The sequence below is a fragment of the Trichosurus vulpecula genome, chromosome 3 (assembly GCF_011100635.1).
Source record: "Trichosurus vulpecula isolate mTriVul1 chromosome 3, mTriVul1.pri, whole genome shotgun sequence".
NCBI classification, from domain to species: domain Eukaryota; kingdom Metazoa; phylum Chordata; class Mammalia; order Diprotodontia; family Phalangeridae; genus Trichosurus; species Trichosurus vulpecula.
Window position 1 is genome coordinate 384,111,631 of NC_050575.1, and position 23,427 is coordinate 384,135,057.

The 23,427-nt window shown below is 48.3% G+C and overlaps 1 protein-coding gene across 5 annotated transcripts in view; it reads left to right on the forward strand.

The window, feature by feature from the left end:
• GSE1 (Gse1 coiled-coil protein) overlaps positions 1-23,427 on the forward strand; it is a 717,997-nt gene that overhangs the window by 641,275 nt on the left and 53,295 nt on the right. For all 5 annotated transcript variants that reach the window (XM_036750482.1, XM_036750483.1, XM_036750485.1 and 2 more), the window contains one exon: positions 11,225-11,443. In XM_036750482.1, the coding sequence (XP_036606377.1) occupies positions 11,225-11,443 (219 nt within the window). The remainder of the gene's footprint in view (positions 1-11,224; positions 11,444-23,427) is intronic.

Here is a 23,427-nt window from a genome sequence, read left to right on the forward strand (position 1 = left end):
TTGAGGTAGAAAGCTGCGTCTGTCCCCCTTCATTTATTGATGGGGAAACTGTAGTACAGATGGATAGATCAATGGGAGAGCCAAGACTTAGACCCTGGGCCTCCAACTCTGAATTCAGCATGGTGGCATTGGAGACTGGGCCACATTGTAGGACCACAGGTTTAGAGTAAGAGGCCATCTGTCTAGTACAGCTTGTTCCTTATACAGATGAGGAAACTGGCCTACAGATATTAAGTCATTTGTTTAAGCTCATAAAGGTAGTAACTGTCAGAGTCAGAATTTGAACCCAGGTCTGACTCTTACTCCTAAGTTCAAGGCATTTTATACTGCACTGTACTGTCTCAATTCCAGATGCAACCTGCTTTTTTTTTTTTAACTTAGTCCTTGGTTTTAGCTTTTTTCCCCCCATGTATAGACCTTTTTCTTAAGAGAATAAACAAAGAAAACCCACCAAAAATCAGATAAGTGGGGTTTCTATATCTCCTTCAGTGTGAGAACATGCCACCTTCAATTTAGGCCAGTGCTCTCCACTTAGACAACAGGTTTTGTTGACTGACAGTTTGGAATTTGTTAATGCCCCAACCTGCAGCAGCTGCTTAGATGGGTCACCTTTTTCTACATAGTGGGGCAGTCTTGTTAAGGCCTCCAGACCTCCTCCATTCCACTCTTCCTCTCCTCCTCCCTTTCTGGAAGGCCTTGTGTGTTTCTGAGGTCAGGGTGAAGTCTTCAGGCCTATGGCTCTGAGGCCACATCTGACACCTTACTTTGCCCGGACAATTAGGGTGGCAGTAATTGACTCTGCCGGCCAATTATTGCAGTAACACAGTAATTGTATAAACCTAAGTCAACTCCAATTTGGGATTGTGGGTCAGAAAAAAATGCTGTTGTGTCCGTCATCTTGATTCGAAGTGTGCGCACACACACACACACACACATACATATTATAGGTGAGAAAAAATGCTTGTGTCTGGCTTCTTAAATTAAAGTGTGTGTATAAAATACACACTCACACATAAATACACGCCTCCTCCCATCAGCCAACCTCTACAGTCTTGCAGCATTCTTAATGAGAGAGCACAGTCCCTACCCTAATGGAGGGGGGGGACCTTTTTACGCATCTCTCCCTCCCCACCCCCACCACACACACACACAAACCGTTGTATGCAGGTGAGCTCAGAACATGCCATAGGCAAATGTATTTATGAATTTATTATGAAGTGTCTATTACAGAACCTGGAGATGGGGGAGGAGGGGGTTAGCATCATCTGCTGCTATGTGTTGTGTGGGGTGACCCCAGACTTGTTACTATGCTGAAGCATCGTCCCTTTGGGGAAGTGGGGGATTGTGGGGGAAGGAGGCACCATGCAGAAAGCTGGGGGACGCCCTGTATTTGTTCACAAACATTTCTTTCTGTGGTAATGAAAAATTACCAAGAGGGGTGATTAGGAAATTCAGGCCGAGAATGCAGGCCTGTGACTAAATGTGAGGGCCTGCTGTGCTGAACCTCACAGGGTGTAATTACCCTAGGGGGGGTTGTCAAGGGGGAAGGGGCGGATTGGTGCTTGAACTGGGACCCAGCAGAAAATTCATCTAAGCTATTAGCTTGTAATTACAGAGCATAGAGGTAGCAGGCCTGAGGTCTGGTGTCGGAGAAGAGCCAGGGATGAAAGGAAGGAGTAATTATGGAATCTGCAGGAGGCAGGCAGACTGCTGATTAGTCATGCTCCCTGAACCATTTATGGAGGGGAGGGAGAGAGGGAGAGAGATACCATATTTAATATAGTAGAAGAGGCTTTTTATTTTTTTCCTTTAAAACAGAAATCTGTTGTGGGGTGGCAGTGGGGGTAGAGCAAGGTATGAATTCATGTTCGCTCCATTGTGAGCACCCAGCTTGATAATATAGTGGGAAAAGAATACAGGCTAGATCTGGGAGTTAGGAGACCTAAGTTTTTGGACCCTGATCTGCTGATAACTTTGTGTGACCTTGGGTGAGTCCCCTTTCTCCCGGATCTCCCGGAGGAGGTGGAGATGAGTGAACTCAATGAATTCCTAAGGTGCCTCTTATGAACTAAAAGTCTGTGCTCAGAGGCTGGGGTTCTGTGCTGTCCAGAAGTGACTGATGCCATTGGGGAACCTGATCCTTACTCATCTGCTGGTGTTTAGTCTTACTGATACATCTTCCTGGTTGAGAAGGAAGGGGCGGGGGCGCGGTAAAGAAAATCAGAACTATTGATCCAAGAACTTGGCAATGGATGACAGGACGTGACTTTGGGCCAGGCTGCTGTGTGTCTTTTTCCATTTTTGGTTCAATGTAACAGCTTTTTCCTTGCTTGGCCCATTAACAGGATTTCACGATCTCCACTATAAAAAAAAAAAAGGCATACGACCAGCAGATTGGGGAAAGCGGAGGGGTGGGGGATGGGTTACGTTCCCTGGCCCTACCCTCCAGTAAGAACTTGGGGAATCGTGCCGGGTACCTCAGCTCTCTTTGCCTAGGGCGCAGGCATCCCCCAGCTCTTAGTTCTGATCCTTAGAAACGATCCCACTCGGAGCAATATGGCTACAGACTTAGGGGAGTTAGCTCCCCCTGGGGCTCAGCCAGCAGCTTGTTTGGATGCCTGCCAGCTAGCCCTTTGCTTGGGTCTCAAGCAGTGGCTAAGGGTGGGTTTGGTTAGAATGTATCAGGGATGGTTATTTTGAAACCAGTCAGTGGTCAGTGTTACTGGAACAGGCTTGTAAACTTGGGTTTGAGCGGGGGTGGACAGGGGGAGATGATAAGGATTGATACATGGCCTGGGAAATGAGAGGGGGTTGTGGGGGAGGAGAGGGAGGGAAACAGCATCTTTCATTCCATCCAAACCCCTGGGGCTTAGATTCTCCTGTGCACCTCTTTCTGAGGCTCTGAAGCCCTCAGGCTTGAAGTGATTGTGGGGTAAGAAGAAGAAAGACCCCTAGCTCTTCACCCCTGCTGCTGCCCACCCAACCCCTCCCCCCCCATATCCCTGCCCCCCAAACCCTCATCTATCACAGCCTTCCTGCTGAGGATTTTATTCCCAGCTGTTAAGTATAATGAATTTACATGAGCTGATAATGTAGACAAGAATTCAGTCAATGGCTGAGAGCTCAGAAGTTAATAAATGCCTGTATAATGAGGGCAGGGGGAGTGAGATCCCAGTACTCATTCACGGCCTCCGGAGGGCACAGGGGCCAAAGTTTAATAAATGCTGACTGACGCCCATGCCGGGTCCTCCCTCCCTCCCTCCCTCCTGGCCGGGGGGTGGGAGCTCCCAGGGCCTCACAGCGACACCTGCTGGTGTCTGCCCGAGGCATCAGCTGGAGAACACCTGCTCTGGTTTCTTTGTTTGGGTTCTTGGGAATCATAGCATTGAGGGACCTTCCAGATCACCTAAACCAACCCCCACCCCCCATTTACAGAAGAAGAAACTGAGGCTCAGAAAGGCAGTGAACCAGGGCCTTACAAGTAGCAAAGTCACAATTTGAACCCAGGACCTCTGATTGAACATCAAAAGACCATTCTTGCCCCTTAATTTTTAGAATTACTCATTTTCAATTAAATTAAAAATTAATTTAAATTTAATTTTTTAAATTAACAAAATTCTTTTCTCTCCTCATCTTACCTCCCATAGGAAGGCAAAGCAACAAACATTTCTTAAGCGCTTACCGTATGCCAGGCCACCAAAAAAAAAAGAATAGAAATAAACAATCCTCACTGCAAACATTTTTAGACTATTGTTATCCAGATATTACAGATGAGGAACCTGAGACCCAGAGAAGTCTTGACTTACCCCAGTCAAGATCCAAACCTAGATTTTCTTTTGCTTTTTAAATCATTATTTTTCTCCCTACTTCCGGTAAGGGAGGACAGCTTTTAGAAAACTTATTCAATGGGGAGAGACACCAGTCTGTCTTCAGTAGTGTTAATAATGGCTTGTGTTTATATAGTAGTTAACAGAATGCCTTAGACTTAGCTTCCTGTCCATCCTAGGGTTCTGTAGCTATATTATTATTATATTAGAGATGAAGAAATCTGTGGATCCGGAGAGGTTACTCCAATTTGCCTGAGGTCACATAGCCAGTAAGTGCCTAAGGCAGAATTTAAGCCCAAATCTCTCTGGCCTGGTATAGTTCCAAGTCTTTCACCATACTGCTAGGCATAAACAAATCTCTTCTGGAGGCCAATTTCCCTGCATAAAGGACCAGGGACAAAAAAGAACTTGGATTTAACCTCCCCGTGACAATATTTTAACTGTTGCTGAGAGGCTCAGGGCAGAATGTTGTGCCCTAAGACAGCCCCTGGGTTCTGGGCCTTTCCCCTTCTATGCCCCCAAATCAGGAAGAACTGGCATTGTAATGTGGCTTTCCCTCTATCCCTCTCCCCCCCATCACCTCCTCCACATCACCTCCACCCTGCCTATCCCATCCCCTCCTGGTGCATACATGCTGAGGAGAAATGCTAATTTTAGACTCCTGTTAATGAAGCTGCTCATTTGAAATTCTATTTTAAGTGACCTGACATCAGCAGGGCAGCTTTTCAAGGGCTTATAGCTCCAGAGCCTAGAGTTCTGACATTAATGTGGGGATATTAGCCCTTTTGGGGGGAGGTGAGGGACAACAGAAAGGATGCCCAAGGTGTTCCGGGTTGGCAGAACGGCTCCCAGTCCTGGACCTAACCTTGTTTAAGACCCACTCCCTTACAGCCCAAGGATTCAGTTTCAAGACTTTGTCCAGTGGACCTGGAAGGCTTGAGGATGTTCATTTGAGGCGATTATTGCCCAGGGCAGCAGCAGCAGCCCCAGGCCATCCCTCTTGTCCAATCCCAGCTGTTTTAGTGATACTGAGGGCCTAGCAGACAGAAGGGACAGAGGTCAGTGCCAGACCGTGATAGTGCCATATTACTTAAGGCCCTGAACTTACCCTGTAGCTGGTGCTCACAAATTCCTAAAAGAGAAGAGAGGTGGCCTGGAGTAAAAGACTGCTATATAGACAGTCTTGGTTGGCTTGTCTGAGCCCTAAATGATCTCTGAAGTTCCTTGTAGCTCTGACATTGTGATAAGGTGCTTCTGGTGCTCCTTAAGGGAAGGAAGCCCAGAATTAAATCATAGCCTCCTTTCTGAACTGGCGTTCCTTTGTCCTTTGATGCCCCAGGCCAGTTACATCCCTGGATATTATTGGAGAGGAAAGAGTGGCAAAAATCTTAACCCAGACAATTCCTATTCTTGAATCCAGTCTTTATCCTAATTTTTTTACTTAAGCCCTCCAATATTGGTCCTTGCTCTGTCTAGGGAGCTGGGAATTTGATTTGAAGCTCTCGAGTGACATAAGCATTGCTGAATGCTTGAAAAGAATGCTGGATCTGGGGTTCAGACCCTTGACGGGACCATGGGCAGGTCACTTCTCAATTCTTTTATTTTTGTTTTTTTTGGCAGGGCAATTGGGGTTAAGTAACTTGCCCAAGGTCACACAGCTAGTAAGTGTGTCAAGTGTCTGAGGCCAGATTTGAGCTCAGGTCCTCCTGACTCCAGGGCGGGTGCTCTACCCACTGCTCCACCTAGCTGCCCCTCTCACTTCTCAATTCTGGACCCTAATTTCCTCATCTGTAAAATGATTCCTAAAATCTCACCTTGGGTAACATAGCTAATATCAGAGATGAGATTCAAAGTAATACTTCTCTTGCCTCTGGGTCCAGTGAACTTTGTACCATACTGGGATTCCCTCTGGGTTTGTCTCCATCCATAGATTCTCCCAGAGGTTCCTATGATGAAGAAGAAACTTGTCGTAGGGCAGAACCAATGGGACAGCTTCCAGTGACCTAACCAAAGAAGCAAATGGGGCTGTAACCTTGGCTGCATCCAGAGGTCGAAAGATGGAAGCTTATTGTCCCATGCTGTAGGACCACAAACTGGAGCCTTCTCTGACTCAGAGAAGTGACTACCTGGAAACATTCCTTATCCTGAGGCAGGGAATTGAGGGGCTTTCTAACTCCAGACCCTTTGGAGTAGTACAGGGAATCGACCCTTGACCCCTAAGTTTGTCTCTTGGGAATCATCAAGAGGGTCTGTGCTTCTGGGTGAAGGCCAGTGTATCTATTTGTGGGCAGATGCTTATGTGTTGGTCTACTACTCATGGGAGTGGGGGTAGAAAGATGGGGTAGGTGGCATTGATGAATGGTGGACAGCTGGTGACAGTTGGGTTGACATGTGAATGGCTTCCCCCCTTTTTTTTTCTTTGACCCCATCTTCTGGGCACTGTTAACGTTTCAGGTCAGGACTTGTAGGCTAGGTTAAGAATATCTTGGGTGAGTTCATTGTCTTCAGAGGTCTCTGGCTGGCTGCTGCCTCCCAATGCCAGCCCATACTGAAGTTGTCTGGAGAATGAATGAGCAGTAAGATTGTCTGTAAGATTCTGTGAAATTTTCGATGTGACTTGTGGTGATGGATTTCAGGAGCTCACAATTACACTTGCTTTCTCTGGGGTGGGAGAGATGGACATCTGTTCCCTACAGATGGGGAGGTCTGTACTAACCAGGTATGTGTGTGGACTTGATCTGTTTTAGATCTGACCTTAAGGGATAGTTGAGTCTAATCCTCTTCATTGGACAGAAGACACACAGCCCTCCTCAGAAGGGAATTCTGGCCCCGAGGACATACGGCCCAGTTCTCATTTCTCCAGCCAGTGTTCTTTTCACTAACTTCTCTCAAAGCTAAATTTTGGATGCTTACCTCCTTCATGGAGCCCCTAGCTCTCGATTATTCCCGTCCTTCTCTTAGAAGTAGACGCTTTAAAGCTGATAGACTTTAGAGATGGAGGGAGGGGGTGGCACAGTAGATAGAGTGCATCTAGGAGTCAGGAAAATGTGAGTTTAAATCCAACCCAGACTTTGGGGTAGTCACTCGGCTGCTGTCTGACTCAGTTTCCTCCTTTGTAAAATATGGATAATGATTATAGGACCTACCTCCCATGGCTTGTTACGGGGATAAAAAGAGATATTTGTCAAAAGCTTTGCAACCTTTAAAGTGCTGTCATTATTATTGCTATCAGAGATCATCTTCTGGCCACTTTTACAGATCGAGGAATCCGGGACTGTGGTTAAGTGATTTGCCTAAGGTCTTAAGACAAGTAAACAGCAGATTGGGGGGGAGGGGTGGTTGGAGATGCAGCATTTTTCTTGTATCTTCTCTATACTCACCCTACCCTTGAAAGCTGCTTTTCCTGGTTGTGAGTGTGTTTTGGCTTTCCCTCCCTAGCCTCTGAGGAGTAGGAAGAGCCTTTCCTTCATATAGAGCTTACTGCCTCTGAGCACAGCCCTTTGCCCATAGTAGGTCCTCAGGAAGTTTTTGATATGACTTTGCTGTGAAGAAATTTGGTCAAGAAGGAGGAGCAGGGGCCTTTGGAAGGGACTGGCCTGATGCCAGTCCTGACATCCCAGGTGGATCCCTAGTTGATAACACTCCGGTCTTTTGTTTGGGAGTAGGAAGGGCTTCTTAGATTTGTACTGGATCAGAGTAGAAGGAGAGAGTGAGTATCTCCATCTCCATCGCACCCCAGCAGTGGCCTGCACCCCCACATCTGCAGACCACTCTGCTTTTTCTTTGCAGTGACCAGGCTCTCAGTCTTTGCCTGGGGTCTGTTCAACTAGCTATAACAACACCAAATATCTCAAATGTTTGGCTATTTATATATGTATGCATGTATATCTAACGTTTATATAGTGCTTGCTATGTGCCAGGCACAAATATTGTTTCATTTGATCCTCATAACAATCCTGGGAGGTAGGTGCTGTTATGAGGCCCTGATGTTTTGCAGTGACTTGCCCAGGGTCACCCAGCCAGTAAGTGTCTGAGGTGAGATTTGAACTCAGGTCTTCCTGACTCCAGGCCTAGCACCTAGCTAAGGAAGAGACCTCATGTTTCTAGTACCACGTGTTGCGTTGAGTGATGAAAGGGAGAGGCCAAGCAGGCAGTGGGACAGAGGGAAAAAAATTACTAGGGTATTCAGGGTGAGCCAACTCAAGTTGGAAGCCTGCCTGGTGTGCCTTTGGGCAAGTCGTTTGCCCAAAGTGGGCCTGTTTCTTCATTTTTTAAATGAGGTCTGGTTAGATAGATGATCTCCAAAGTGTTTTTTATCAGCTGAGAAGAAATCCAGCTGGGTGGGGATTGGTGGAGGGTTAGGGGTGACAGATTCTTCCAGCCAAGCAAATCTTGCCTATGGGCCAAATTGGGGGTGGGGTAGAAGCAAGGGCTCCTTAAGGTACAATGGAATCAGGACTTTGGTTCACATTCCTGTGTGACTTTGGTCATGTGTGACTTTATTTCCTTCGGCCTTTGTAGGAAAGAGACTGATAATTGATCTCTGAGGTCCCAGGTCACAGTTCAGATCCTCTGATGCTAATATTCGCTGCTGGGTGAACAAGCCCTTTAGTAGAAGGAGTAGATTCATGTCTCTTTCTGACCCCCCCTCCCCACCTTCCTCCGTCTGCTGGTGGCGGCCCACTGCCCGCTCTGCCCCCCAGCCCGGCCTCCTCCTGCTTCCAGTGCTGGAGGGAGCCGAGGACACAGAGGGGTCAAACACTTGGATCAATGCTGCCTCAGACACATCCAATAGGGCCTGCTGACAAACCACCACTGTTATCTCCCCGAAGCCCTGGATATTATAGATCAGCCGGGGTCATGTGATGCCTCGGCAGCTGGTCGGCCAGCTTGCTTTCAGTGGGCAGCCCCTGCCTCTGTGGCTGGCGGGGGCTTTGTTAGGTGAGCCACCACTACCAGCGCTCCCCAGCTCGAGCGTTCTCCTCACCCCATCGAACTCTTCGGCAATTTTCCAGCCCTTCTCGATTAAATTTAAAAAAATAAAATCCTCTTTCTTCCCCCATCCCACCCCAAGATTCCTGCCTCCCCTACTAGCACCAAAGTGAAGAGGGTTGGGGCAGGCACACAGCCCCTGCCTCCTCCCATGTTTGAGGAGGGGGCTCAGACTTGAAACCTTTTTCATTTTTTTTTAAGGGAATTTGGAGAAAAAGTGGCCAGAGGATGAACAGTAAACAGTGTGTGTGTGTGTGTGTGTGTGTGTGTGTGTGTGGTGGGGGGGGTGTTGTGATAGTCGTCCCTTCAGGTGGAAATGGGCCTCTTGGGGGACAGAGAAACCCCTGTGGGTGGGGTGGAGGTGGGGGGACAGCTCCCACCAGCCAGTCAATTAAGCACTTATGACATGCCCGGCTCACATGCTAATTGGGGGGTGGAACCACATTCAAACAAGATATATGAGGGACACATGGAAGGGCATCTCAGGAAAGGCAGCACGGAGGACTTTGAATCCTGCCTTTCCTTCTGGCTTCCCGTGTGACCTTGGTTGAGTCACTGCCCCCCTGGTTCTTCCCATCCCAGGTCCTCCGAAGTAGTTGTGTTCCCTTGGTGAAAGCTAGTATTTCTCTTTTTTTTTCTCTCCCTTTCCAGCAGAGCGGAGGGGGCTGGTTCCCTCGAACACACTCGGCCTGGTTTGGTTTCTTGTCGTTCTTCCTCTGTCTCGTTGAAGGCTGCCGGGCGCCTGTGTCTGAGCCTGCTCATCTGCAGGGATTCGAGGCGGGAGGGGGTTGGGGGCATGTTCCAATTAGGCTTGTTTTGAATAGACTTGTGCGTCAGGGGAATCCCCTGAGAAAGAGGTTCTCCTGCGCAGATGGAGAGTGGCTTTGACCTGACTTGGGGTGGGCTTGGCTGTCTCTGAAGCATACCTACTCAGGGAGGGGTCCTCCCTGCCCCTTCCCCCCCTTATCTTGTTGGAGCATTCATTTTACCTCCTATTCATTTGCATGTATTTTTGAGACTTGCTGTCTGTAACTTCTCTTCTCCTCTGGTTTAAACCATTGTCATTCCTGTAGCTTCTGGCTCTGTTTGGGGGAAGCTAATTTATTCCTGGTGCAAGCAGCTTGACCAGAGAGTGCCAACTGTCCTGGCCATTGGGCTTATGTCTGAGAGTGTGGTCTCTGTTAGGCCTTTGATTTACTCCTTTTTAATGTACCCACCTTGAGGGAGCAGGGGACGGCGGACGGTGTCAGGACTGCCCTTTCTGCCTCTGGAATTGGGCAGGTGGCCGAAAATGTTAATGGAAAACTTATTTATGGCCCAGTCCTCCTCCTTGTGCTGAGACAGAGCTGGGTTGAATGGGAGCCAAGGTTTTAGTGATTGTATGAGAAGAACACAGCTTTTTCATTGACACTTAAAAGGGAAATTGAAAGCTCTGAACTCCTTATGGGGAAGAGAAAATAGGGGAGCTTGTGCCCCTTGTGGGGGGAGGGGGGAGCCTGATGTCATCTCTAGGTGCTCTGCCTGTGACAGGCCTTTGCTGCAGGTGGGGACAGGAGTGTCAGCTGGTGTCGAGCTCACAGGGCCTGAACTTGGCTCTGGAGTGGGAAATGAGGTTTCTGTGGGGCCCGGTTTTTATTTTTCGTGAGCTTTATTTTTAGTGGGCATGCAGTAGGGGCCCCATTAGGGGACCACAAACAGCTTTTGAAGGTCTAGGTTAACTTCCTTTTTTTTTCTTTCTTACCCCAGCCCCCTTCCCCACCCTTCACCAAAACCTGTTCAAGTCACCTTTCTTCTCATAGGAGAGTTTTCAGGCCTGTATCTTTGGTGGTGGTAGGATCCCCAAGGTGGCATTCTGGGCCTAGATAGATTGGCCTTGTTTTGTTACTTGACCAAGGCCTGGCATTTGTGGGGGGCAGGGGGAGGGAGCATCCCACCTAGTGTGAGCATGTTCTTCAGAGTCAGCCAAAACCCTCCTTTTCTCACCCTATGAGCTTCCTGCCCCAGGCATGAAACAAAGGGCAGAGGGGAGTAGCATCAGGGATAGGGTTTTCTAGATCTTTGAGCAACTTTAAGAGTTGATGCTTTGGGGGAAATTCCCCTAAACATGCTTTAGCAAGCATCTACCCCCAGGATAAGCTGGGGTTGTGTCATAGTGATGGCCCCTTTTAAAAGACTATCTACCACAGTCTGCCATGAAAAATTGAGTCCATGCCCCCCCTCCAGCCCCCAATTTGTCTTTTCTGAAGATGCCGGTGGCCCTCTCTGTGCTGCCTCCTCCTGCTCCATGTGGTTGCATCTCCCCAGCTCCCCCCTCACCTGCTGCAGGCCTCTGGGTGTCATCCCAGTGACTGGTCCCTCCTTTCCCTCCCCCCCTTGGTGATTGGTTGTTCTTTTCACTGTTTCAGGCATGAGCCATGAGCCAAAGTCCCCTTCAATAGGAATGCTTTCAACAGCTACTCGGACCACTGCTACCGTCAGCCCCTTGACCCCTTCTCCTCTCAATGGCTCCCTTGTACCCAACGGCAGCCCAGCGGCCACCAGCAACCTGTCAGTTCAAGCAGCGCCCTCCTCCAGCTTCGCCGCTGCCCTTCGAAAACTCGCAAAACAGGCAGAAGAACCAAGAGGTAAGAGAGGAGGAGATGGGGTCATCCAGGCACTGCGTCTGATGGATGGAACGTCTGATGGGTGGAACAGGGGGGGTTGGGAATTCAGGCTTCGTACACTCAACTCCTTCCTTCCTTGGAGAGGGAGCCTCAGTCCCTTGAAATAGCATGTGCTGTAGGCCAGCAAGGAGTAGCTGTTAAACCTAAGAGCCAGGAAAACTCATCAAGGGAACTTCTGTGTGCATGTTGTGTTCAAGCATGTGTGTGTGTGTCTGTGTCTGTGTGTGTTGTCAAGAGAGATAATGTAGTATAGCAGAGAAAGCATTGAATTACAGTCAGAAGAAAACCTGGGTTCGAATCTCAGCTCTGCTGATTTACCATCTTGTAACTGAGGCCTTAGTTTTTCCTATCCTCACTTCTTCCACTGTAAAATGAGAAAATCAGTCTAAAATCTAGACTCTACACCTTTTGTCCATGCGTAACCGTGGGCCCTTAGACAGTCTGGTAAAGCCTCTGGACTCTTCTCAGAATCATTTTTAATCCTGTAAAGGTACAAATACATAGGATGATAAAGGAAACCAATTGTAATGAATTGGATTAATCAGAATATTTAAAAAAAACTGACACCAGGTAAAGAACTCTTGCTCTCAATAAATGTATGCCAAGGTCAGCTCTACATTCTGCCCTCCCATTCTGACCACCCTCTGTCCTCACCTCACTCTCCCCATATACTTCCAGAATCAAAGCACGACAGAGAAGCTGGGCTGGCCCCTTCCTTGTGTCAGTAAGGACATGGAGTCCCAGTGAGGGGAAGGAACTAGCCTGAAGCCATACAGCAAGAGTTTGGACTAGAACTCGGGGCATTTCCTGAATCTTTTCCCCTTGGACCTGTTTTGTGGAACACTGGACGTGTTTCCTCTTGTTAGGCCTTCTTTCCTGAAGCGGATGGGTCCCTGTTTTCTGTCCGTGCTGTGTGAAAGGTCCTCAGAGGGACAGAGCTTATAGATCATTAGGAAAACTGAAGCAATTGACTCCCCATCCATTCAAGCATGGCGGTTGTCTATCCCTAGTGCCATTATCCTGGCCTGCTCTTCCTGCTGAGGGTCTCTCTGCCTCTCTTACTCCTCTCCCTCTGTTCTGTCCCCCTGCTCCACGTTCCCAGGCCCTCACTCCATAAAAGAGGATGGCTTCAGTGTTGGGTAGAGCTATTCAGTGCAGGAACTCACCTTCCTTCCTCCAGGATGGTTGTACCAAGCCTAGCACAAGACTGCCTGTGGCTATGTTGGCACATACTGACTGCCCAGCTAACCAAACTCTGCCCTCTAGGAGGACGGGAAGAGCTGTGACTTCTACGTTTGTTCCCTTAGCCCTGGCACAAAGCCTTCTAGGCTGCAAATGCTCAATGAACGTTTACCAAATGAAGATGGAGGGACATTACTGTAGTTTAGCAGAGAGAGTACAAAACTTTGGTGTCAGCAGGACCCAGGATGGATCCCCAGCTCTTCTGATGGTCTGTGTGAACTTGGACAATGCACCTGACCTCGAAGCTTTGGTTTCCAGCTTGCCCATGTGTAAAATGAGGAGGGGAAAGGTTGATTGGATGGGATGATTCTGAGGTCCCTATAAATCCAATCATAAGTATCACAGGCCATCAGAGCTGGAAGGGGCCTCATAAATCATCTCTTTTAATCCCTTTAGGTTTACAGATGAAGAAACTCCCAGCAAAGCTTGTAAAAAACAGAACTGGAATGAGATTCTGGGTCCTCTCACCCCTAGTCCAGGGGTCACTTGTATTTCCCAGGCTTAGAGGTATCGAGGTGGCTTGAGAAGTTGGAATTCAGCCTTGGTCACTTAGTAACTGTGTTACCCTGGGCAAGTCACTTAACTTCCTCTGTTTTCCCATCCATAAATTGAGCATAATAATAGCATTTATCTCCTATGGTGGTAGCCATGAGGATGAAAGATATGTGGCATAAACTTGTGGGAGTTCTATATGAATGCTAGCTGTTATTATGGAATATTAAAAAGCAACTCTTGGTAGATGTGGAATAGGGTGATTGTTATCACATTAGGCAGATACATCCACATTTCTCAGCTTCCTGGCCAAGAACAGAAAAAATGGGGTAAGCTATACCAGGTCTACTCCCAGGGGCTTCTATTTGCTTAGGATTCCCATGTGTGGCCCCGAGGAATCTTCTGTCCAGCGTGGCATTGAGGCCTAGGGTTTGTTGCCTCTGATCTATTTTATTTTTCCCAGCCCTGCCACAGTAATAGCCTCAGACTCTGATTCTTGACCTTTCCTTCTGGGAGGGCATGGATTATGGCTTTTATACAGGCCTCCTTCGAAGCCCAGCAGAGTGCCCGGTAAACGTATGAAAGAATGGAGGTGGAGGAGTTCCTGTGGGAGGGAAACGGATCCTTGCCAGAGACGGCTCTGGGGGCAAAGGAAGGCCTCCTCCTGCCCCGTTTAGGCTGGTCTTGAGTAGAGCCAAAGCTGCTCCATATAGGGTCCATTCTGATCTCAGCCCCTGGGAATATGCAGAGAAGAGGTTTGGGCCTGGGAATACATTTCTGCACAAGTGAGCAGTTATCATCTTATCACTTCTCATTTATCATCCTCACCTGCAGTGGACTGATCTTCCCAGAGGCCTGGGGAGGGGATATGATACTAAGGCTGGTGCTGGTGACCTCTTGGCCTTAGCTAGCAAGCCCTTCCCATCATACGTGGGCAGTGCATGCCCCCCCATGTACTATTCTCTGTGTGTGTGTGTTTGTGTGTGTGTATGCACGCCCAAACTGCCACCGGGCTTTGCCATTCTGGGCTCTGGCTTGCAAGTCAGACTAGGAGCAGATGGCTCATCTGAAGTCCGTGTGTTCCCCTGTCACCCTCTGCCTGCCAACCTCTTCTGAGGCAGTTTCCCCAGACCAGGGATCACCTGGGGTTTTTAGCCAACTCCAACATAAGGGAAGACCCTGAGGGAGGGGAAGGAGGAGTCCTCCTGAGAGCCCCACAGTGGGGAATGGGAGCTAGGCCCAGGGACCTCAGGGCACCTCATAGGAAGAGCCAGGAAGAAGGAAGGCCTGGATGGTTCCTCTGGGGCTTGATTTTCAGCATCTCTAGGTACTTTTTTTCCTTCCCCCCCAAGTCTCAGAAGACCAGATAGGCAGGGGAAAGCATAAGATTCTGGAGCCAGGATTAACAGCCTCAGCAGAAAACTGGCTTCTCTCTGGTAAAAATAGCCCTTGTGATATACAACAGCTAAGCACAGGCTGGAGTCCCACGCAGGTAGCCCTAGGCCTAGCTGCTGTGGTTCTGTACGAGATTCTCAGTCCAGTGGGCCCAGGGTGCTTGCCAAGGCTGTTGCAAACCCATCCACCAGTGGGAGGAGAACCCTTCCTCAGCCTAGAGAAGAAAGGCATATGCAGTAGGAAGCTGGGGAAAGAAATTTGAGGAAGCCTTTCTTCATTCCTGGTCCTTTCCAAAGATTGCAGCCTTGCAAACAGGATCTTAAGTTTGGCTTTTGTTTTGTTTTTTTTTTCCTCAGCTCTTTCTGGCATCTCCCCAGGTCTGGATAGCTAGGCATCCAGCAGCCAGGGCTCCGTGCCAGGGGCTGTGTGGCCTGGCCCATCAGGGAACAAAGTGTACTTTCCTAACAGTCGTGATGGCAGAAGCCCATGAGGACTTGCCCATTGGTTACCTGGCTGCTCCCCTGGGGGAGATCAGGCCTGTGCTGTCCTTGGGATATTTCCCCTACTAGAAATTGGATGTTCATATTTGAGGGTTTGAATCCCAGAGTCCTTAATAATAATATAAACTCTAATTTCTAGCTCACTGTTAAGTTATACAAAGTACTTTCTTCCCAACAGACCAGTAGGGCAAGATGTTGTGCAGTCTATTTTACAGATGAGTAAATGAGGAACAGAGGGGTTGTGACTACGCAACTCACAGAGCCAACAAGTATCTGAGCCAACTTGAGTCAGAGCTCTTTACATTTGACCGGAGGCAGTCAGGTGATACAGTAGATAGGGTGCTGACCCTGGAGTCAGAAATCCACCCTCTGACACTTAGTAGTTGAGTGACCCTGGGTAAGTCACTTAAACCTGTGTTTGCCTCAGTTTCCTCAACTGTAAAGTGGTGATCATTAAAGCACCCACCTCACAGGATTATTGTTAGATAATGTTTATAAAACTCTTAGCACAGTGCCTGGCACATAATAGGCACTCAGTAAGTGTGGAAACACAAATTTATAAAAGGAAGGGACTAGTAGCCTCTTGCCAGAAGGTGGGATTTGAGCCATGGGAGAGAGGGAAGCCAGGGAAGCTTAAGGAGGGAGGGAATTCAAGGTATGGAGGCAGGAGATAATAAATGTCTCATCCCAGTTGCTACAAGTAATCCAGTCTTACTGGATTGTTGCTTGTGTAGAGGGAAGTAAAATATAGAAAGAGGCCTGATTATGAAGAGCTTTAAATGCCAACTGGAGCCAATTGGTTTTATATTTGATCCTAGAAGTAATAGGGAGCCACTGGAGTTTATTATTTATGAGCCAATGATGACCCAACAGGCCTTGTTTTATCATGGTGCCTGTTGAGACTTGGGAATTCAGAAGCAAAAGTAGGGATGGTGTGCTCCCCTTCGCCATGGCCATTCCGGCCCCAGAGCGGGATGGGCATCTAAGCTCTTGGCCCCCTTCTTATCAAGGCATCTTCTGGGCAAAGGAAGAGTCATTCTCTTGAGAGAATCCATCATCTGCCTTCTTCAACCACGGGCAAACCACCCCCCCTTCCCTGGGGTTTATTTTCCTCCTGAAAAATGAGAGAGTTGGGACTACAAGATGATTTCTAAGGGCCCTTAGAGAGAGAGAGTGTGTATATGTGTGTGTGTGTGTGTGTGTGTGATTTTAGGAAAAGGAGTGATGCATGTTGAGAGGGAAGGAAGGACGCCAGAGTGAAGGGCCCAGGAGGCAGCTCTCAGATCTGAGCAGAGAGTAAATAAATGGCAAGACCGAATTTAGGGGCAGCTTAAGTCTAACCCTACTTTCAGCTTCTCTGAGAGGTGCAATTATAGCTAATCAGCTATTCTCTCCTGCCAAAGGATCCCATGCCCTACAGGAAGGCTTTTATTTATTTATTTTTTATCACCACACCTTTTGTCAGTTGCAAAAAAAGCTCCCTGATGTGTGTATTTTTCTTTCTTTTTGCTATTGGCTTATCTCCATAGTGCACCTTTTAACCTTCCTCAGCTCCCCTCCTCCCCTTCCTCCCCTTCAAGTTGCTTCTTATTTTTAGCCATAGGACTGAATTCTTTCCATCCTTTCATGGGCTAATGTCTTTCCTCAGCATCGTGTCTCGAGGGTGCAGTTTAAAAATTCAATTCAGACAAAGTAATCCAAATGCCATATCATTTGCTGTACCCCGAGAGAAAGGATGAAGAGGAAAGAGGAATCTGTCCCCCTCAATAGGTTTCCGTGCTGATATGCTTCATTGAAATTTTATTTTTCCTAAAGGCTCCTAAATGTGTTCTCAGAGCAGCCAAACTGCCCCTGCTAAATTACAGCGTCAGCGACTGCTGGGTGCCTGGATGCAGAAACGCACATCTGAATGTTTGTCTCACTAATGGGCTGTAGAACTGGATGGAGCCCAGCAAAAGGACAAGGCTCCACCATCAGCAGGATTGGGGTGGGGGGAGCAGGGTGCTGGATCCCGGGCCCTGGGAAGAAAAAGGAGAAAGAGGAGGGAGGGGGGAGTATGGACTGAACTAGTGGAGGAAAGGCTGATGGGTGATTCTGAATTCACAGGGCACTTTGGGCTTTAGGACCTGAAGGGACTTGAGATCTTCTAGGGCGGCACCTTTGTTTTCCAGAACAGGGTTTTCTGGTAGCCCAGAGAAAGGAAGTGGCCTGTCCAAAGTCACTGGGGTAGTCACTAGAAGATCCTGGGCCCTGGGAAGAAAAAGGAGAAAGAGGAGGGAGGGGAGTATGGATTGAACTAGTGGAGGAAAGGCTGATGGGTGATTATGAATTCACAGGGCACTTTGGGCTTTAGGACCTGAAGGGACTTGAGATCTTCTGGGTCAGCACCTTTGTTTTCCAGAATAGGGTTCTCTGGTAGCCCAGAGAAAGGAAGTGGCCTGTCCAAAGTCACTGGGGTAGTCACTAGAAGATCCTGGGCCCTGGGAAGAAAAAGGAGAAAGAGGAGGGAGGGGAGTATGGATTGAACTAGTGGAGGAAAGGCTGATGGGTGATTCTGAATTCGCAGGGCACTTTGGGCTTTAGGACCTGAAGGGACTTGAGATCTTCTGGGTCAGCACCTTTGTTTTCCAGAATAGGGTTCTCTGGTAGCCCAGAGAAAGGAAGTGGCCTGTCCGAAGTCACTGGGGTAGTCACTAGAAGACTTTTACCCTAGGAAGTTTCTCATTATTGCCTCTGAAGAGAAGGCATTGACTTGAGATGAGCGTTGTGATGCAGTGACCAGCGATTCCAAGGCCTTCGTTCATCTGGATTTCTTAATCACTGGTGGGCTACAGTCCTTGCCTAAGTCTCAAGACCACATGGGAACTAGAAGATAGACATTATAAATAATCCCAGTGGTATCCAGACCACCATTGTCACAAACCGACATAAGACACCAAGACACACTGGAAACGTTCCTGCATGTATAGTGATTTGGAAGGAGATAGTAGAGTAGGAGGAATACCGAGTTTGGAGACAAAATCGGGGTTCAGATCCTACCTCACCTTGCCTCGACCTGACCTCTGGGTCTCGATCTTCCTCTGTAAGATAAGGAGGTTGGATTCTGGTTTCTAAGGGGGCACCTTAAATCTCCAGATCCCTCTGGATCTGGCAGGTATATGACCCGATACTTCTTTCCCCCTTCTGGGGTCATTTTCTTCCTTTGTAAAATAGTGCTGATGCTTGGGGGTGGGGACACAGTTGGATCAGAGGGTTTTTAAAATCCTCCCACCTCTGACATTGGTTGGTAGTATCCCATTATCAGTAGGACGTTTTTTCTGCGTTGGGGCTAGATTGTACAGATTCAGCACCATGTGTTGTGTGAGAAGTTGGTTTCTCTTCCTTAGACAGGACCATACGTCTTGGATATGTTAGCGGGGTTTTGTGCTTTAGATGGAGGATGAAACTAGATAACATGACCTTCTGACCTTGAAATTCTATGACCCTTTAATTCTTGCCTGGGATCCCTGTTGGGAGGGACCACATGCATTCAAGAAGTTCTACCTGAGTTGAAAAAGGTGTAGGGAGGCAACTAGCTGGCACAGTGAATAGAGCACCAGCCCTGGAGTCTGGATGACCTGAGTTCAAATGTGGCCTCAGACACTTGACACATTCACTAGCTTTGTGACCTTGGGCAAATCCCTTAACCCCAATTGCCTTGCCTTCCCCCTCCAAAAAAAAAAAAAAAGGAAAAAGATGTAGGGTAGGCTGTGATTATGGAACAGGCTTTTATTCTCTGTGGTCCTAGCACCGGGCCTCTGTTGGCACTGACTGGACAGCCCTTGGCTAGAAGTGATCCCACATAGCCAAGCTGAGATGCTTGAACTTCATGGAAAGGGGCAGCTGTCTCTGTGAAGCTACTACATGCTGATGTTTCCTAGCCTGCCGCCGGCAGCTCTGTCCAAGACGTTTGAGAGGGGTATCCTAGAACAGCTGACTCGGTACCAAAATGGTGCTTTGCTTAGGTAGGGGGAACTCCTTGTTTCTTAAGCTCAGGTTGTCATGAAGCCTCAAGTGTTACCAGGCTTATAATGCGTGTGCTGTGGTTGTGTGGTGTTGTGTGTGTGTGTGTGTGTGTGTGTGTGTGTGTGTAGATAGGATGAAATCCATGCCACCATGTTCCTCCGTGTTTGGGTTTGGGGTCTCTGGAGAAAGGGCCTGACCTTGGTCAATCCAATTTGATGATTGGAACTTTTACTTCATAAAACAGGGGTATTGAACCAGTCTTGGGTTAGTGCCTAGAGAGCTGGCTTCCCTTGGCCTTGCAGTCAGGAAGTCCTAGGTTCAAATTTGCCTCTGACACATAGGGGTTATATGACTCTGGCAAGTTAGGGTCAGCTAGGTGGCACTATGGTGGACAGAGTACTGGGCTTGGGGAAGACTCCTGAGTTCAAATCCAGCCTCTAGCTATGTGACTCTGGGCAAGTGCCTCAGTTTCCTCATCTGTAAAATGAGCTGGAGAAGGAATGGCAAAGCACTCCAGTATCTCTGCCAAGAAAACTCCCAATGGGGTCGAAAAGAGTTGGTCACAACTGCACAATAAGGAGAAGTCGTTTAATCTCCTAGGCAATTCTAAGATTGTATGTAAGTTGCAGAACAATTGCTAATTTTCACTGGAAGAGTTTACATTTTGGCATCTCTCTACTCAAATGAAATCATGGATCCTTCCCCCAACCTCTGCCAAGAAGAGAAAGGGATGGTAGGGAATAGGACTGTCAAGACATCTCTGAGGAGTTCTCTAAAGCTAGGATGGAAACCCAGAGCTTCTGACTGTAAAGCCATTACGCTTACCTCCCTGGCCTCAGTTAACTCACCTGTAAAGTGGGGAGAAATTGTCTCTCAGGTCCCTTCCAATTCTGAAAATCCTTTGATCTATAAAGGCTTCTTCCAGCAAGTTGGCCTTGTGGCCCTGTTGGACTTTGAAGCCTCCTGAAGGGAGGGCCTGAGTGCTTTCATGGGTACTCGCAAGAACGGATGCTCACTTAACACTTGTCAACCGGCTGGTGATATAGACCCTGCCTAGCAGCATTTCCATTGACGAGTTAAAAAATGCATGGGTGGGGGACTGACTCTGCGAGAAAACGACAGACATTGCTTTTATTTTATTTGACTTTATTATTGTTTTTTTAAATTGCCCTAGCTGTGTAAGCAAAATTGCAGCTGGGGCCGCTGGCTCCCAGGAGGCTGACAACACCTCCATTAGCTCTGACCTCTCCTGGATGATTCGACCCTGCCCCCTGTCCTCTTCTTTCCCTGCCTCCACCTCTCGCCCCCAAGGAGCGCCGATCCCTACCCTGGCCCTCTGAAGCATGACGCAGCAGCAGTGACTGCCAAGCTGCAGGTTAGGAGTCTGTACTGGGAGCTGGGGCTCAGGCAAGCTGTGTGACCATCTGCTTGTACTGCCCCCACCGCAGTGGGCTCTGCCTTCCAGTGGGGAGCACAGCTCCAACCTGCTTGTTTGAGAGGTGTTGGGAGGGGGGTGGGGGTGAGGAGCAGTGTGTGTGTCAGTAGGGGGAAAGGGGTGGGAGAGTGAGAGGGAGGGAGCCAGCCTTTCCCATAGCATCCATCTAGAGACAGCCAGATCACACAGAGTTGGATACAGAAGGATAGATCCTACCCCAGAACCTATAAACAGAATCTGACTTTAGAGGTTAGATTCTACAACAGAAAAAGAAGTTCACTGGTGGCTCTCTTAAGGAACAAAGGTGCCAAGGTTCTTTTCCTCCTTGCCAGCTCTAAAAAGTGATTTTTTTTTCTTCCTGGTAATAAGTAGACACAGAGCCCCAGTCCCCAGGGAGGGAGAGGAAGCTCATTTGCTTCTTGTGTTTGTGTGGGCATCTGTGACTTGTGATCCAGCTTCTTCCTTGTTCCTAGCCCTTGAAGCATGAATTTGAAGCAAGGAGCAGGGGCCCAGCCAGCTCCCATCCCCAGTGGTGAATTCACTTCACTCCCTGTGTTGCCCAGGCTCTCCTTCATGTGGCTTCCCCCTGGCCCTGGCTTAGGTGACATTCCTAATCCCACCCAGCATCCCCCTTCTCCTTGACACTGGCCAGTTCTCCTCTCCTATCTTTCCTGCCTGAAGTAAGCCTGTACCTTGACTAAGACTATAGAGGGTCTTAGCTGCCTCCCATGGGAAGCCAGAGGACTTCCACATTGACCTAAGGAATCCTAGGACCTTGGCACAGCAGCTGCATGTGCCAATCCCCTCTCCTTTCTTCTTCAGTGGCTCATATGAAATGACATTATCCTGGCATTCCCAAAATGTCATGCTTCTGACTTTCCATGATTCAGTGATTCTGGCAAGGGACCTTAAGGTAAGGACCGTCCAATCCAAGAGTTCTTAACTTTTTTTGTGTGTCCTGGACCCCTTCTTCCAAATGAGCAAAATAAAATACGTAGAATTAAGAAGAAAACCAATTATATTGAAATATAATACCAATATAGTAGATTTTTTTAAAAAGTTAATGAAATCTTAGGTTAAGAAGCCCTGATTCTAGTACAGTCCCTTCGTTTTATAGGTGAGGAAACCTGAGAGGAGAAAGAAGATGGTTGACAATCACTCAGGGTGGCAAAAACAGCAGAGTTGGGTCCCAGGGTCTTTCCACCGAATCCTTAAAGGCTGCCATTTGCTCAGATAAGCAACAAAGCCAGGTCTTCTGCCTCCTACCCGACCTGTCCCAGTGGGTGGTAGAAGAACTCAGATGACTTGGATCTCTGACATGAAGCAGGGCTGGGGCTTCCTGGTGGATGTTGGGATTTGAATTCCAGGCTCATTATAGAGTAGGAGAACCTCTGAGCAGGAATGGCATTCAGAAGGCCCGGGGCCAGAGAGAATGACCCTCTGACCTCTGGGATTTCTGGGCCTGGCATTCGTCTGGAGGGGAAAGCATGGTTCAGTTCGATGGATCTGGGCTTTTAAGGATCAGTGGCTCAGCTGAGCTGCCAGTATCACCATTAGAAATCTGTGGCTGATAATCTGTGCATTGGAATATCCTCTCTGGAGACTGTCTCTTTAAAAAAACAAAACAACAACGAGGAGGGAGGTGGAGGGGGAAGGAAAAACCCTGGCTGGCATCACGAACGATCCATTTGGAAGTTCATGTACATGTGTCAATCATGACACTAGCATGGTTTGGCAAAGCAGTCACCCCCCATCCCTGTCCCCCTCCTCTATCTGGAGTCCCATCTGTTTAACTCTCTGCCTTGTGAGTGAGGGCTGAGGCTTCTCATCCTCTTTGTAATTGGGGGGTTGGCGGCGGCAGCCGCTCCTGGAAATCGAGACAGGCTGAGGCTTGTTTCTCAGACAGAGTTGGTGTTTGGGGAGAGAAGGAAGGGAATGGAGGCTTTCTGGCCCATGGCTTACCCCACCAGGAACCCTGAGGGCCCTCGAGGGGTGGGTGGGGGCTGACAACTGCCTGAGGGCTGAGCATTCTACCAGGAGTGGGGCTCAGCTGCTCTGGGGGCAGGATTGCTGCCTCCTCCTGCCGTTGCTCCCATCATCCTCTCCTAGACACACACACACACACACACACATTTTGCTTTCTCTTATTCTCACTCATTCCCCCCACCACACACACACACACACACAGACACACACACACACACAGTCTCTCTGTCTCTTTCTGTCTTCTCTGTCTGTCTTTCTCTCTGTTTCTCTCTGTCTCTCTGTCTGTCTGTCTTTCTCTCTCTCTCTCTCTGTCTCTGTCTTTCTCTGTCTTTCTCTCTCCTGGACCTCAGTTTTCTTTTCTCTAAAATGAGATCAGAATGTGATCTTCCTTCTTCCAGCTCCATCCTCTGAGTCACAATCCAAGGCTTTTCCTGTTACATACTCCCCTAGAAGAGTAGGGAGATGGTTTATGAAAGGGTATTGATTAGAGACTCCCATTAGCCATGATTTTCTTTAGTGCCTTGTCCCTCTCTTCTCCTGCTTTCTTTATTTCCCTCCCAGTTTTTCCCTCTTTCTTCCTCTCCTTCCCTCTCTTTTTCACCAGCCCCCTCCCAGCCTCTGTGAGCGGCCCCTGCTCTTCTGCAGACCTCCAGCTGTTTTAGCCCATCACCCACATTAGCCAGTTCTAGCTCAGATTTTTCTGATGCATAAATTTCCCCCAGCCCCAGCTCTCTTCATGGAGCCCGTCATTTTTCTTAGCACGTATTCACAAATATCTGCCCCAGTAAATTCATTTCATAACGAAAATCTACACATCCCCTGTGTTGACTTAGACTTAACTACTGTGTAATGTGATTGTGAAATCCTGCCTCAGCCCAAGCCCACCGTCT